This window comes from Syzygium oleosum, unplaced genomic scaffold, assembly GCF_021117445.2.
Source record: "Syzygium oleosum isolate NSW1041296 unplaced genomic scaffold, Sole_v2.1 Sole_v2.13, whole genome shotgun sequence".
Lineage (NCBI taxonomy): Eukaryota > Viridiplantae > Streptophyta > Magnoliopsida > Myrtales > Myrtaceae > Syzygium > Syzygium oleosum.
This window is the reverse complement of record NW_026607497.1, coordinates 7,442,155-7,457,490: the sequence shown is the minus strand read 5'-3', so window position 1 is coordinate 7,457,490 and position 15,336 is coordinate 7,442,155. Positions and strand designations below refer to the sequence as shown.

General features: G+C 39.8%; 1 protein-coding gene across 2 annotated transcripts; it reads right to left on the bottom strand.

Annotated features, from left to right (window-relative positions):
* Positions 1–1,787: 1,787 nt before the first annotated feature.
* Positions 1,788–6,413, bottom strand: LOC115675858 (geranylgeranyl transferase type-2 subunit alpha 1). 2 transcript variants are annotated; one of them, XM_030598640.2, is made up of 8 exons: positions 6,199–6,413; positions 5,887–6,049; positions 5,334–5,494; positions 5,146–5,250; positions 3,915–4,706; positions 3,638–3,818; positions 2,903–3,089; positions 1,788–2,318 (listed from the first exon to the last, which is right to left on the bottom strand). In XM_030598640.2, exons 1-8 carry the CDS (start codon positions 6,312–6,314, stop codon positions 1,927–1,929), a joined length of 2,097 nt encoding a protein of 698 aa, XP_030454500.2. In that variant the 5' UTR covers positions 6,315–6,413; the 3' UTR covers positions 1,788–1,926. The 2 variants fall into 2 exon arrangements, with proteins under 2 accessions (XP_030454500.2, XP_056173076.1); XM_056317101.1 differs by lacking the exon at positions 6,199–6,413 and having other exon boundaries at positions 5,422–5,494; positions 5,887–5,928.
* Between the last annotated feature and the right edge of the window lie 8,923 nt (positions 6,414–15,336).

Here is a 15,336-nt window from a genome sequence, read left to right as displayed (position 1 = left end):
GGTTTAAAGCATATTTGCCTCTTACCTCTGCATGTCTACCTCCCTGGATAACAGCCAAGTCTTTGATAACGAAACATGGGCAATTTTGCTTTACGATATTAGTTATATACAACTATTATCTGAAGAATTGGTCAGTGTTAGTTATGACTGACATTAGAGTTATCTCAATTATCTGGAATAGAGAGGTATTTGTATGTTTTAGTTGCAGTGGAATTGGAAGTTCACCAACGAAACTCCAGCATCGGGAATAGATTAGCAGATATAACTTAAGACACCTTCATCTGCTGGTTGATGAGTTTGATGCTATAGTTACGCATTAAGAAATTATTGATTTCTCTCTCATCATGGGTGAAGCACCTACAATTTTCTGGGATATGTTTTAGCCACCTTTAGATGTTGCAAAGTTGAAAACTTCCCTACATACGTTCCTTCCAGTTGCTGGCAGCTTCCTTCTGCCTTTCTGGATATCGTGCAGCTTCTTTTCTATGTTTTCTGCTTCTTCCTCATCTTTATATGGCTTGAAAAGGCTGGTGCTGTTTGATATAGCACGCGGCAGGTGTAGGTATGCAAAAAAAAAGTTCGCTCGATCTCCTTTCGCTTTTTCAAAAATTGAAAGATGCAAAAAGTTTCTCACGATGAGAGCTGGATGACTCGCTCCAAATTTACTCCATTTCTATCATCTTAACTTCAATACTAGGAAAATTTTCGTACAATTCCTGAAGAATTTATGAACCTCTGGAAATCTGGCACCACACTCGTCATGCCATGGAAAGAAGTCTTTGAAACGATCTGTACCTCAGCATCCCGATCAACACCATGAGGTAAAACACTGCAAGAGTAGCTGGAAGTTCTGGTCAATTCTTCTGCATAGCCGTTGCTTTGTTTTGGCTTTTGGACGGTGAGCGTCCAATTTTCCCTTGCTGGCACTCGAGCATCAGGAGTCGTTGGCTAAATGAATCAGTGGTCAAACGACTCAAACCGAATTTTCATGGAATGTCGTTGAAAGAGCAATGACATTCTCACATTGCTCTCTTCTGTTTTGGGTCCCCGGACAGCTTTAATGGCTATTTTGAGTTGCTTTCTATGAAGATGTGTCGGTTCTCAAGTTTGAGACGTCATTTGCACACAAAATGGTGAAAGAGAGCTCTTCCATTACTAGAGTAGTACCGCTCGCTGTTATTATTCGAGGAGGGTTCGATCATTGAAAGAGAGTTCGGACTTTTGACGTCTGTGAAGAGTTATCTGTCAACTCACTTTGATTCTTATGTCATAGTGAATTTTAACTCCCCAGAAGCAGCATCAGAGTTGGGTTGGTCACCTGCCCTGGTAGCTGGTGCATTCCATTGCCTTCGTTTATCAGTTATCTTGAGGCAACCCAATTTTGTCCTCCTGTTCAATCACCTTCTTTGACTGACGACTCTTATGCGTCAGTTGAACTGGTGTCTCGCACATTTGACTGGTTGCCGTTTTTGTGAAGTTACAAAATTATTCAATTTTCATCCAGCGATGGCGGCATTCCCTGATTCAAGGCACAGAATTACCAACACTCACAAGGTGAGAAGATGTCCGCCCTCTTCATTAATCCTGTAGTCATGAGCTATCATCTATCTACATTTCTTTGATAGTAAACAAATTATCCATCACCAAGACGACCGCACAATATGCTGTAATCTTTCTCCCCTTATAAAATGTTTGAATTGTTGAATTTCGTCACTGAACACACCCCTGCGTAGAAATCAGCATATCGTGGGAATAAATGTCTGACACAGAAGGTAAATGGCCAAAAGGAAACGAAGAAGGTATGTTTGGATTACAAATGCAAAGTCCCCATGAGTCGCAGTAAAGAACAAAGAGATCGGCAGATGCACTAGCCCTAGAGAAAAGAGGGGCAAAGGCAAGAAAGTCAGTAACTGAGTAAATTGAGTATCAATGCAAATTCTGACCATCCAGAAACTGTAGCTTTGGCAGAACCTTCAGCAAAAATGACTTGAACTTTTCATTGGCGACTGCATTTCCTACAATATCTAATTGTGTCAACTCCAAACTTTTGAACACCATAAAAGCTTCCCAATAGTTTGTCACATCGGCATTTTCGGGGGAAAATTCATCACCATTCCAAATAATTTCTCCATTATGGGACAGGGGAGAAGCAGAGCACGAGTAGCGTGTGGTGTCTATAGAATGTAACCCTATCTCATTGTGAGAAATATTCAGCACCTTCAAGGATTTTAGACATCTCAAAGGACCCAGCGCAGTGAAACTCCGCAGTTTGTTTCTTCCCAGGTTCAACCAATGAAGAAGCTGCATAGCCTCCAGTCCTGAAACAGAACCAGCGCAAAACTAACTCTTATTTTTTCTTTACACACTTCAATAAGATAAGGAAACCTGAATAGCCCACACAATTTGAATTGTTGAACGGCTACAAAATTTTGACCCAGTATAACCTAAGCACAAGTACTGGCTCAGTAGCTAACCCACACAAGTGCTGAGTAAGAGTGATCAACCACTGATTTCATGGGCGGAGGACTGTAGACATAATGAATGCACTCACCCTGGCTCGTGTAGATGGGAAAACACAAGCAAGGGATATATTAACTTCATAACAATGAACTTCAGCAGATATTTACACCTATGATAGGCTGTGCTAATATGAAATCGCTTGTGTTATTTTGCCTCTGAATAGGTCCCCAGGAAAAAAAAATTGTAGGTCAATTAAACCACACATATTACTGTAAAAGCTGAATAAAGTAATCAAATATGGGTGGCCTGCACAAAAAGATAAATGAATATGTCACCTATGTCAACTAAGCAAACAAAAATTAGGCCCAACCACACCACCACCCCCCAAAAAAATAAAAATAAAATAAAAGGTAAAAAATAGAAACTCCAGAAAATATCTTACCTTCAATTGAATGGAGTTCATTGTCACTAAGATCTAGCATTTGAACCCATAACAATTTATCAAATGATCCCATTCGAGATATTGACTGATTATTCAGACGTAGACATATGGGTCCATGAGTACTGGACGAAGTGATGCCTCCGTAGTAAAAGCAGTGTCTCAACAGCATCCCCCTGCTGGAAAGCAGCTGCAGTATCATTTAAAGAATTATAAAGATGTTAATCTTAGCTCATTTCATTCTCATTCACAGTAGCACGGAACAATGGGGTAATCCTCGTTGACATTCAAACAACAGTCTCATTGACATGCGCACACCTCCCAAATGCTATTGTGAAATTTTTATCATATGAAAAAAATTAAATTTATTGCCTAATAAAGTGCAAACAATGGTGGCACTTCACAATATAAGATATATCCTGGGGAAACACCAATTCATATGCTAGAAACATGTTAAACCCACCTTGGTGACGATTGAAAAAGTATGAGAATCGAAATAGTTGACAGGGGAAACTTATTGTCCTAGAATATAATAAATACCAACGAACTCAAGCTTCTTGCCTTTTGACTTCTGCAATGAAGTATCACATAAGCAATGAGGCAATGACAGACACAAAAGTAGGTCATCGTTTTAAAACCAGTCATTTCAAAGATCCAAATGCATGTGCAGTCTCCCATCACTGATTAAGAAAAGACATGCTTTTCCTGGAATATCTATTTCAAGAAAGAGTACGTTACCTGTTGCAACAAAACTAAGCTTCTCTCATCCTTATAGTATTGAGAGTGAGATGGGTCCAACTTCATCAGCTCACTGTATAACCCAAGAACTTCTTCAGCATGAACAGTTTTCGTAGCATATGGAGATGACATTGCATCATGAGCCATCAACAGTCTTGCCAGTGTGATTTTCCCAATTTTGCTGAAAAATGGAACAAGCATAATAGACAGTTTATTAGTTAATCAGAGTTGGTTCCTGATCAGAGGCACAACTTTCCAGCTTTGGGATCGGATTTACCTATCTGAGATGGCCAACAAGTTTCTAATTTGACTTATCTCTTCAGTGATAGTTTCAATCTGCCAATCTGAAGTCGTTGGCTTGTACGTATTCTCCACTGCTATTCCATCATAACAAAGACTTGGAATGGCTACTTGCAAATGCGTTTCACAAGCATAAAACTTGTCCTCCTCCCACGCCACTTTCTCATCTTTAGAAGATTGGGTTTCCAAGGACTTTACACTTACTGTAAACGATAAATCAAAAGGAACACTAAGCTGTAGACCATTTGAAGAGTTGATGCCCTGATGATGTCCAAGCTTAACCTCAATAGTGTGGGGTGCTGAAGAATGATGATCTACACCAGATAAATCAAGATATCCAACCCAAACTTTGGAAGCCCGAGAATTCTGCGGTGAAAGTGGCTTCCATGTAACATCTTCATTCTGAACAAATGTACATTGAATGGTAACTGTTGATGAGTTTACACCTTCAACAGTCTGATTGAAATACAGGACAACAGGAAATCTTTCCAAAGCAACAGTAAACTCGGAGAATGAGGTCAAAGGATGATCACCAGGGGACACATTTCCTGACACAATGAGTTCAGATCCAGGAACAGGCCAAGAAGACACAAGCAAAGGAGCCTTGACTTTGAATGTTTGATCAAGAAGCCAAAGATGGTAAAACCAACCACTTTGATCGTCAGGGTCAGTATATAATGCATTGAGTACAAACTCATACTCCTTGCTTATGATATCTTGAGAAGATGACTCTTGTTCCTTTCTCTTCAGTATCTCTGACAATAGCATACTGCAAAAATCTCTTGCCAGGTGAGAAATGAGGTCATGAGTTTGGAAAAATGCAATTAAAATCAACTTACAATTGTTTTTCTCACTCTAATTTGCATAAAAGGCAGAGAAACTTCCACATGGTAGATGCACAACAAGAAGAATAAACTGAGGGGTTAATTTTGAGGATCACATTGTTAAACTCAAAAAACAACCGCCCTAATAACTTGACATTCTTATAATTTCCTAACTCATATGAAGTGCAAGGGAGTGACACAGTCCCTATCACAAAAGAGACAAATTCCTAAGAATTTTGGAGAAATAGTCAGCTAAAACAAGTGATGCCACCATTCATTATATTACACTTCCAGTAAAAGTCCATAATAAGTCCATAAATGACCTTCCTAGCAGTGTAATTGACAACAATCAGCATATGCAGCGCGGAGACCTCACAAGCATACCTACGATTATGCCAAGCAGAGTAATTACTGAAATTGTTTCCTATCAAATCTTCTGTATACTGCAGCTCATCCTCCGTGGATCTGCCCAGCAGCGCTGCCACAAATCTGGCAATAAATTTTGAAAGAAGAGAAAATAAGAGTGACGCACTTATCATGATTTACATATCCTGCAGAATGAAATTTGCCACCTCCTGTAATTCCATGCGTGGAAATTTCGAGGATCGGCCTTCTGAAACCGATCCAAAAGCCGTAATTCATGATCTAAGGATGAATGACCTTTGCTCAACACCCATTTTCGATGATGCCATGCTCCATAAGATTTAAAGTTCTGTCTCAGCGCATTCTCGACCTACAAAAACAATCCACACACATCCAAGTCACGCACTGTCGAGAAATACCCACAAATATAGCTCAATCTGAGGAAAGCCAAAGAGGCAAGGAATATGTAGACTCTGCTCCTAGGGCTAGCAAGAGAAGACAATCTCATTGAAGATTGAGCAAGAGACAAATTCTGCAATCCTGATCCCTAATAGCGGCAAAACTTTACAGCCTCAAACAACCCCACAAAAGCTATGAATAGCTAAAGCACTACGCTAAGAATTAACCTCAAAAGGCGAAATCCTGAGGCATCAACCTAAGCCTCGAAGCAGCAACGAAAAAACTCAGATGCGGAACAAGCAGCAGGACCACTTCGGATCCCCTCGAAACATCCTAAAAGCTCAGAACGACAGGAAAACGCACCATTTTGAGTTCCTCGTCGAAGACGGATCTCACAGATTCCGCGGAAGATTCGGACTCCTTGACGCGGTGCTCGACCGCGAGCTTCCTGTAATTCCAACCGGTGTAGTACTCGGGATTGACCTCCAGGAGCTTCGCGCTGGCGTCGAGAGCCTCCTTCGTGTATCTGCGAGCGACATCGCATCACAATCAACTCGCCAAAACCCGATCGAGAGAGATCGTTCCGTTCGTGCCGCGACGGCGGTTTCCGATCTCGCCACCGAGGACAGAGCAGAAAGTCGGCGAGAGAGGGAGAGAGAGAGAGAGAGTGCGTACATGCGGCCGTGGTGATAAGAGAGGAACTGGGACTGAAGAGCTCTCAGCTTCTGAGCCTTGGCGGCTGACGCCGCCGCATCCTCCGGCTTCGGCGCCGTCCGAGGCCGGCCGTGCATCTTCTCCGGCGGCGGCGGCGGCGGCGGCGGCGAGAGAGACGACGACGACGGGGGAAGGAACCTGAACGACTAAAGGATTAAGGAAGCTCCGTTTGCGAAGAAAGAAGTCGCGTTCTCCTCCTCCTTTGTGAAAAAAACGGGGACAATTAGGACAAAAGTCCTAAAATTTGTTGCATTTGATTATTATTTTTTTTTTTGTTCCTTTATATTTTAAAATATGAGATTGATATTTTACCCATTGAATTTTGACTCCGCAACGTTAAATTTCTTTCTCTTTCTTTTTTTTAATTTCGCTATGATTTTGACTAAGTGATTTGTGAAATTCGTCTCGAAATAATAGAGATTGCAATCGATTAATGCAGTTATTGCCATCTATAGAGAATCGCCAATAAACTTATTTACTCAAGTAGACATAATAGATGTGATAAAACATGGTAATGAGACTGAAGTTGCTGTAATTTTTTTCCTTCTGGGTCACACGGATCATGAAGAAGGAAGATTTCTTTTTTTTGTATTAGCCACTTGGTGAAATCGAATCGAACGATGGCATTTCTACTAAGCATTCGACATTGTAAGATAACCAAAGTTTGTAAATCAGTGCAATTTGCCAAATGCGATGAAAAATGTTTCCCGTTCCTAACAAATATGTACTGAGACGATAGTTTTGATGGATGTACGGCTCCCGAATTTCACAACCCTAATGAATCGTTGAGCCAAGCCTAACCATATGGGCAAATGGTAGAAGGTTTAAGGAAACTAGATCTGAACTCCAAAAAAAAAAGTGTCCTCTTTCCACAGAAATTTACATGTTCGAAGAGATAATCATGGCATAAAGGACTCAACAACCTTCCCATCTTTCTTTATATCCGCAAAGACGCATCTCTGCTTCCAACTCCTTTTCAAAGAATATACGACTTTGATTTCGATCAGGTACCTCATGCATGGCAAAGACTAGCCCAAAAAATTCTCTTAGACAACTGTGAACTCCCAAATCTTATTTTCATCCGCGCGTGAGGAGAGAAATATGAGGGTTTCCACCATTGCTAGGCATTCGGTTTGTTCTACTGAGGAGGTAGGGACGTCCTTTGCAAATCCGTCGACCGGAGTTCCGTTTGCGTCGCGGCAGACACGAAGGAAGATTTCGATCGAATGTATCCTACCCACTCGCACCCATGAAATCGATCGATGGCATTGCTACTAAGCATTCGACATTGTAAGATAACCAAAGTTTGTAAATCAGTGCAATTTGCCAAATGCGATGCAAAATGTTTCCGTTCCTAACAAATATGTACTGAGATGATAGTTTTGATGGATGTACGGCTCCCAAATTTCACAACCCTAATGAATCGTTGAGCCAAGCCTAACCATATGGGCAAATGGTAGAAGGTTTAAGGAAACTAGATCTGAACTCCAAAAAAAAAAGTGTCCTCTTTCAACAGAAATTTACATGTTCGAAGAGATAATCATGGCATAAAGGACTCCACAACCTTCCCATCTTTCTTTATATCCGCAAAGACGCATCTCTGCTTCCAACTCCTTTTCAAAGAATATACGACTAAGGCAAGTGCAATTTCCGAGGAGATTCAGGTAACTCATGCATGGCAAAGACTAGCCCAAAAATTCTCTTAGACAACTGTGAACTCCCAAATCTTATATTAAAGTAAGGGATAAGTGCACTTTAGAAGTCCGAAAAGGAGGAGAAAAGTGGGGAGGATCGAGTCCGCAACCATGCTTTCTAAAAAGGAAGACAAGGGCGGCGAAAAAAAGGGAGCACGATATTTGGGATTGTAGGGACCTTGACAGAGGACTTTTTGTCGGTCCGTGAGAGAGCTTTCGAGGCCCGAGACGCAGCTTTAGGTCAACACGGCGTGTTTGCGGTGGCTTTTTTGAGAGTTTTGAAGAGGACTTCAGCGCAAGAGTTTCAAGTGGGAATAAGTTTTAGGATTTATTGTGGGAGGACCAGGCTTTTAAGAGGGAAGTGAGGCACTTTCATAAGGGTAAGATTGTAGGGCTTTTAGAGGGGTGTGGACAGAGGAGGAAAGGGTGAGGCGTAACGAATACTGAGGAGCTGGGAGGACACGTGCAACAATTCCGTACTGGGATGTGGGCAAAAGGTGGGTGGGTGGCTAAGGCTGGGGCAATTTCCGAGGAGGATATTTATTTTAATCTTTTGGAATCCAATCAAATCACAGTCTTGATGAAGAGAAGATTGAACTGATGTGGGATATTGACAGGTTCCTTGGCCCTGCAAATATATGCCCGCAAAGCCTTCTCCAAATTTCATCCCCGCTATTTGGCAGTGTCTGGTTTATAACACATCCATCAAGCAAAGTAGTCAAGGTCACTCACTTAAGGCCAAAGGCCGTAAAAGCAAGAATCACAAAGCTAAGATAACCGCGCATAAATTGTGTCAGATAATAGAACTCCAATTTGCAGAACTCTGTTTTTTATAATAATTCTTAGAGGACATAAGCACATGGAATGGAGAAGCTGTATTTCTCTCAAGGCGCCAGTTTCAGGCTCTTCATTCACATATTATCACGAAACATATAAAGTGCAAAAGAGAAATATACTTCACCCAAGCCCTACCTTATTAAGGGAGGCAAGCTAAGTTAATTCTGCATATGCATAAACAAAATTATTCTACCTAAAGTAAACTCTTTGCATGACTTATGCTTCAAAATATGACTTGAAACCAACATAAGGTACTCTCATAAGTTCCATTCCATTACTCGGCCTATAAAAATGTTCAATCGAAAAATATTTAATCATCTATCGATCTCAGACGTAGCTAAAAGACTTCTATAATAAAGGTTGTGCAGCACCAAAAGGGTTAGAAGACAAGTATTATATTTGTGTAAAGTATTTCAAATCATCTAATTGCGAAAATTTTTGAAAAGTCGATTTTAGCACCTACGAAAAGTCCATGACCCAATTATTTCAAAATGCATTTCGTATTAAAAAAAAAGTTTAGGATCTCGAATTTCCAAGAATCAAATCAAACGGCCGGTCATGACATTTTTTCAATTAAAAATCCGATCGCCGTAATTGAACCCAAGTAATTTAGATGATTAGAAAACTCTAAACTTCACGAGATCAAACATCTCAAATCATCAAATTAGGAAGAGTAGGGCATAATTTTCCGTCCGACATCCCATTAACTCAATTTTTGCATCTACGGAAAATTTGTGACCCAATTATTTCAAGATACGATTCGATTTAAAAAAAGTGTTGGGATCGCGAATTTCAAAGAATTAGATCAAACAGACGGCCATGATATTTTCTTCGTTAAAAGTCCAATTGCCGTGATTGAATCAATGTAACATAGATGATTAGAAATCTCTAAACCTCAAGCATTTCAAATGGTTTAATAATTTGGTCAAACTTTGATTGGCCATAATTTTTCCATCTGATGTCCTTGATTCAATTTTTTGCACGTACATATCAAAATATGGTATAATTTTCAAAAACAAAATTGTCGGGATTGCTATTTTTCAAGAAGACAGCCATGCTATTATTTGCTTCAGGTCATACTCCTTTGCTGCGACACCCCTTCACCATAACAAAGAGTAGATGAATTTTGATCAAGAATATCAAAACTTCTCCCTTGAATATCTGCCATAGCAAAATTTATATTGTCGTTGTCACCGGGAAAAGAAAATAGCAAGAGTCATCATTGTTTAGTAGTCACTAGTTAATGCTAGGATATAGCATAACCAAAACACAGTAGTGGATATCGTCACGTTACCTCAATAAGGGAAGCTCTAATAAAAAAACTCAGTCAAATTTCTCGTAGTCTCGACTTTTTTAAAAATGGTCTAATTACAAGAAAAATTATAAACCTATTACAATCGTGTCAATTCAGTCATCAACTTTTTTTTTTTGCTAATTGAGTCCTAAACCTTTTGCATTTGTGCTAATTTAGTCCGTCCAGCCAATTTTGATAGGAAATTGTTGCTAACATGAACATTTTTAAATAACATTTTAATAATTTTTTAATTTTTCATTTTTTTTGTTCTCTTTTTTTCTTTTTCCCTTTGACAGGACCTCGTATCTTCCTGTTTATAGAAAGTATCAACCACACCCCGATAGTGTAAGTTGGAGTGCATAACCAAATCCAATAAGAAACTACTTTTCATATATTGCTATACATTTGATCTTTCAACTCCAAACTAATACATCCGTGACAAATTTACCCCAAACCGGTACACTTATGACAAAACGTGGACAAATTTTAGGACTTGATTATACAATCTCGATAAGTTTTAGGACTTAATTCCACTTCCGTGACAAGTTTTAGACTTGATTGCAGTTTTCGAAAGTTTTATAACTCAACTATACTTTCAAGATAAATTTTAGGACTTTCAATACGCTTATCTCTTTAAATTTTATAATATTCGTCAAACATGACATGAGAAAAGTCGCAAATTGATGTATTGACTGTCCAATTTATTTCCTCAGTTGCTTAACTAGTGCCTGAGTATTTGTTTGAAACTGATAAAGTAATACTTTTTCTTAATTTACATTTTTACTTTTATATTCATTTATCTTAAAAATACTTGAAAAAATAGCGTTTCCAATGCTGCCAAAAAAAAAAACACTGCTTTTTACTGTGCCCAAAAAATCATGATTGTGACGTGAATCCCACAAGTCGAAGCTCTCTTTTACGGGACTGGTGGACCGTTGGATAAGAAGGGAAAAAAACATGATTTGTCAAATTTGCTTTCCAAAATCAATTTTGTCACAACTAACGGATGTCGAAAGAAAGTTAAGGACGCCAAGGTCATCAAATTTACATTTAATTAAAAAAAGTTACGATGAGTAAGCAAAATAAGAGACACAGGTCTCCAAACTTGACAAAGAGTAGTTACCAACAATTAGATATTTTATTAACAATAAAAGAAAAGAAATTTATTACTAACTGAGCTGAATACTATATTTGTGGATTATTATGAGCCTCAGTTAGTAAATTTATCAAAGGTGTATCAATTTAGGGTTTTTTGTGATAAAAAATTTAATTTGAGGTAAATTTGATATATGTGTACCAATTTATGATTTTTTGTGATACTAACCCTATAATCTATTTAATAGTTGGATACGTGGATCGTCAGTGATGTTTCGCAGTGGTTCCAAATTTTCCCCTAAATGATCCAAAATATCAAATCACACGACCCCAAAAACCCAGACAAGACATTTACCAACATGTATCTATCAAAACCAATTGACACCTCCATGAGATGCCCATGGAAATGAAATGTCTCCCGAATCTCCTGAAGAGTTATTTCTTCTATAATTAAAGCAAGCGCACGACCGGTTAGAACCCCAGAAGGCTTTAATTGCATACTGTTGGCAGCGGATGTCAATTTTCACATAGCCTTTTCGGTGTCCATTCGAATAAATTTCTCATCAAATGTTTTGCTTTCCTAGGCATAAAAGTAAAATCATATCAGAACGGAATAATTGTCTCTTTTTTTTGTCACTAAAACAATCTTCTAAGTAATCTCACCCTAGGAGGAAAAAGAATTTCGATAACCAAAAGATGAGGAATTAATTGTATTGACATCAGACTGCCCTGGTTCTTGGTGAAATCGACAATAGTCAAGAATTAAGCCCAAGATAGGAGGATTGGCTTGTTGTGGAAGTGCTACAGCAAGGTTTCTTGAAGGTCCCTACGCCAGTTTGAAGTACTCATGGGGCAGAACATGGCAACCTCCTCTTCCACTTTATGGATGGAACCATCAGCAATTCGGAGCCAGATGCATGACTTCATCTTGATAGTCAAACACTTGTGGGACTTGACTTTGAATAGAAGAAAAGGAATGAGAATTCACGAAAGCCGAGATGCAACAGCAACAAGAGCGTCTAAAAGGATGCAAAATAAAATGCTAAGAAACATCAAGATGCATCGTGAATCCAATCTTTTGATGAGTTGTGGTTCATCGACACCACGTCAATACACATGTTCGTTCCCTTAGAGATCACCACGTCATATACTTTGATATCCTCTAGCGCCGGTCTTTGCATGTTCGGTGCCGGACTATACAGTCTCAGAACTTTGTTCATCAATCCATCCCATCCGCAATTAACCACAAGTTATAAAGCCGTATTTACGTAAAGGGTTACATAATCTATCTAAAAACTTTACTCGATATACTTACGAGTACGAAGACTTTCATGTTTTTATTCGCTCATTGGATGCCTGACATCTTATTAGCCAACTCTTCAATCTCGACTTGGCCCCAAAAGCTGGCAATATCTTAAGTTTACACGAAGTTTAATCATATTTAAGCTCAGGTATCTCAATTCTTTTGGGCATGGATATGTGAAATATGCAAAATAATTGCTGATATACATACTGACATGTTAACATACGTACCGTATAGTATATATGGATTTTCCCCTGTTGATCAGCTACGCGATATGTAATGAATTAGAGTTATTTCAAGACAATCTCCTCTCAATTATGCTTCTGAACTCCAAATGAAAGGGATAAAAAAGAATTGAATAACGCAAATGGCGTGGGGCCTCAAACTCTGTGAACCACGAAACGCGAGGATGCTTGCAATTAAGTCGGCTGCCCGTCCCCGCCCTGACTTGTCAAATCGTCCGACCCGCTCTTGAGCATGCTGACTTGCTTAATTACACGACTTGAGGGTGAGTATCTACTTGTGAAGATCATTTTCAGCTTATCTGATGAGGGACTTTGGAAGTCATGGCGCTCTTTCTTCACCTTCAACGTTTTGTGACCCAAGTCGTTCCCGAGTCTCAATGAATAAATCACTTTGGTAATCAAGCATCCCCTCACAATGTCTATGAAAGATCAGTTTGTACTGAATTGGATGAACCAACTCTAGCTAACATGTCCCAGATAACAAAAAGTGTGAACAAACTCAATAAGGTCAACATGTTATCGTATAATGTTTAAAATGGTCGCAACTTCCAGTCACTCACCCAAAGATCATTATTTCATTATTTATTGTACTATGATTTATGTTGTCAATTATGAAGTGCGAGCTCGGACATTGTGCTATGCCCAAGCTATTAATGTTAAAGAAAGATACGGTTCACTGGTGGATCCGCACGTCCAAGCTATTAGTGCTATGTTAGGTTTGCACAATGGGCCACAGGCACTGAATTATAAAATTCTGCGGTAAAGACAAAACAATGCGATGGTGATGCGAAGGAGTCCCTTTCTTTAGACGAAGGGAAAGATGAGAGAGTCTTGATCTCTCGACACTTGGGGGAGGCACTAAATGAGAGAGTTCGGGCGTTGCAAAGAAGATGATGGAGAAAGCGAAGGTGGGGAGGGTATCGTACTGATCCTAACTTTTTCCAAGCCGCGCAGATGCAATTATCAACAAGAGGCAAGTGGCACGTGATAGTGTTAGCTAAGCTCAGCTGCCAACGACCCTCCATTAATGGAGGTCATGCTGTTACGAGAGAGAAAGACGAGCGCAGCTGTCTCGTCCACAAGCGAGCGAAGTTGAGAGAGGTGACGTTCATATCATAAAGGACGAAACCCTAAGTCATACGAAACCCTCAGTCATACAAAACCCTAAACTCTCTGTCACCCTAATTCATACAAAACCCTAAACTCTCTCTCTGTCTCTCTCTCTCTCTCTCTCTCTCACAGATGCATGCACGTGCGTGCCCACATACAATACGAAGTGGCGGCCAAGAAATTGCGTGTGCACATCTGAAAAGCACCAAGTTAATGGTCCAACAGATCTATGCTTTTCGTTTTCCCGACAAAAATAATCATTAATGCCGACCATCATCTGAAAAGCACCATCTGGGATTAGGATCATATGTCAAAAGCTGTTGGACCATTTCAGTTCCGCGGTAAGCGAGCAATAAATTTTCATCGTGATCTGTTCACCTGTGTTCGTTATTGATGAAGAGGCCAACAGTAGTTGGGTGAGTTTCGGTCGATTGAATAGCGATGAAGCAGTATCTTTCATCGGATCAGCATCTTCCACGTTCACCAAAGAGAGAACGTTTTACTTCGTGAACTTCTAACTTCACTTTTCATGTCAAATGCCCCTCTTATGTTTCGAAACTACAATTATCAACCTCCCATTTAACAATGGATATCAAGTTGCATGTCTCACCTATACATTATTTATTGAATTACATTTTATTTCCCAAACTACCCACACCCCTAAAAAACCGAACACGCACAACGTACTCTCTAGAATAATTACAAAAAAAGTCATAAACCTATTGTACAGATGCTGATTCAGTCCTAAATTTTTCAATTAGCTAATTTAGTCCTATACATTTTGACGAATTGCTAATAAAGTCATTCCGGCCATATATGGCCAGAAATTAATAACGTGGCGGTCCAATCAATGCCGATCATTCTACATAACATGGGCGAAGATGTCGTGAACAATTTTTGCATTTTTTTTAAAAAATTCTGAATTTTCTCTTTTTCTTACTCTTTTCTTTTTTCTCTCTCTGTTTTTTTTCCCTATTTCCATTCGCCGGTCGCCAAACATCGGCAAAGGTTAGTGGCCACAGGTGATGGTTGCCCTCACTGGATTTGGCGAGCGCCGACCTTGCAAAATCTAGCAAGGGTGTCTCGGCCCCGATGACCGGTAGAGAGAAATAGAAAAAAAAAAGGAAAGAAAGCAAAGAAAAATTATAAAAAATTGTTCACATCAGGACCAGTCATACCACATAAAACAAATTGGTTCCACATTAGCGATTTCTAGCCAAAATTAGCCGAAATGATTATATTGGCAAATCGTCAAAAGGTTTAGGGCTGAATTGACCATAATTGTGCGAGCGGCTTCTTCAGGCTAAACCACTTGTCTCCCTTTCTCGATCACGTGCGCCACCGTTACTGCTTTGGAGGCCGTCGCCAACCTTCGATCTAAGCCCAATGGCGGTCCCCATGCCTACACGAGATTAGATTGATGTTGAACAACCTCAACCTGGTAGCCATGGCCGAACTCTACTACAAAGCTTGCGCGACTCATGAGCCTATTGCAGAGGCTCGACGCAGGCCGCGGCCCTC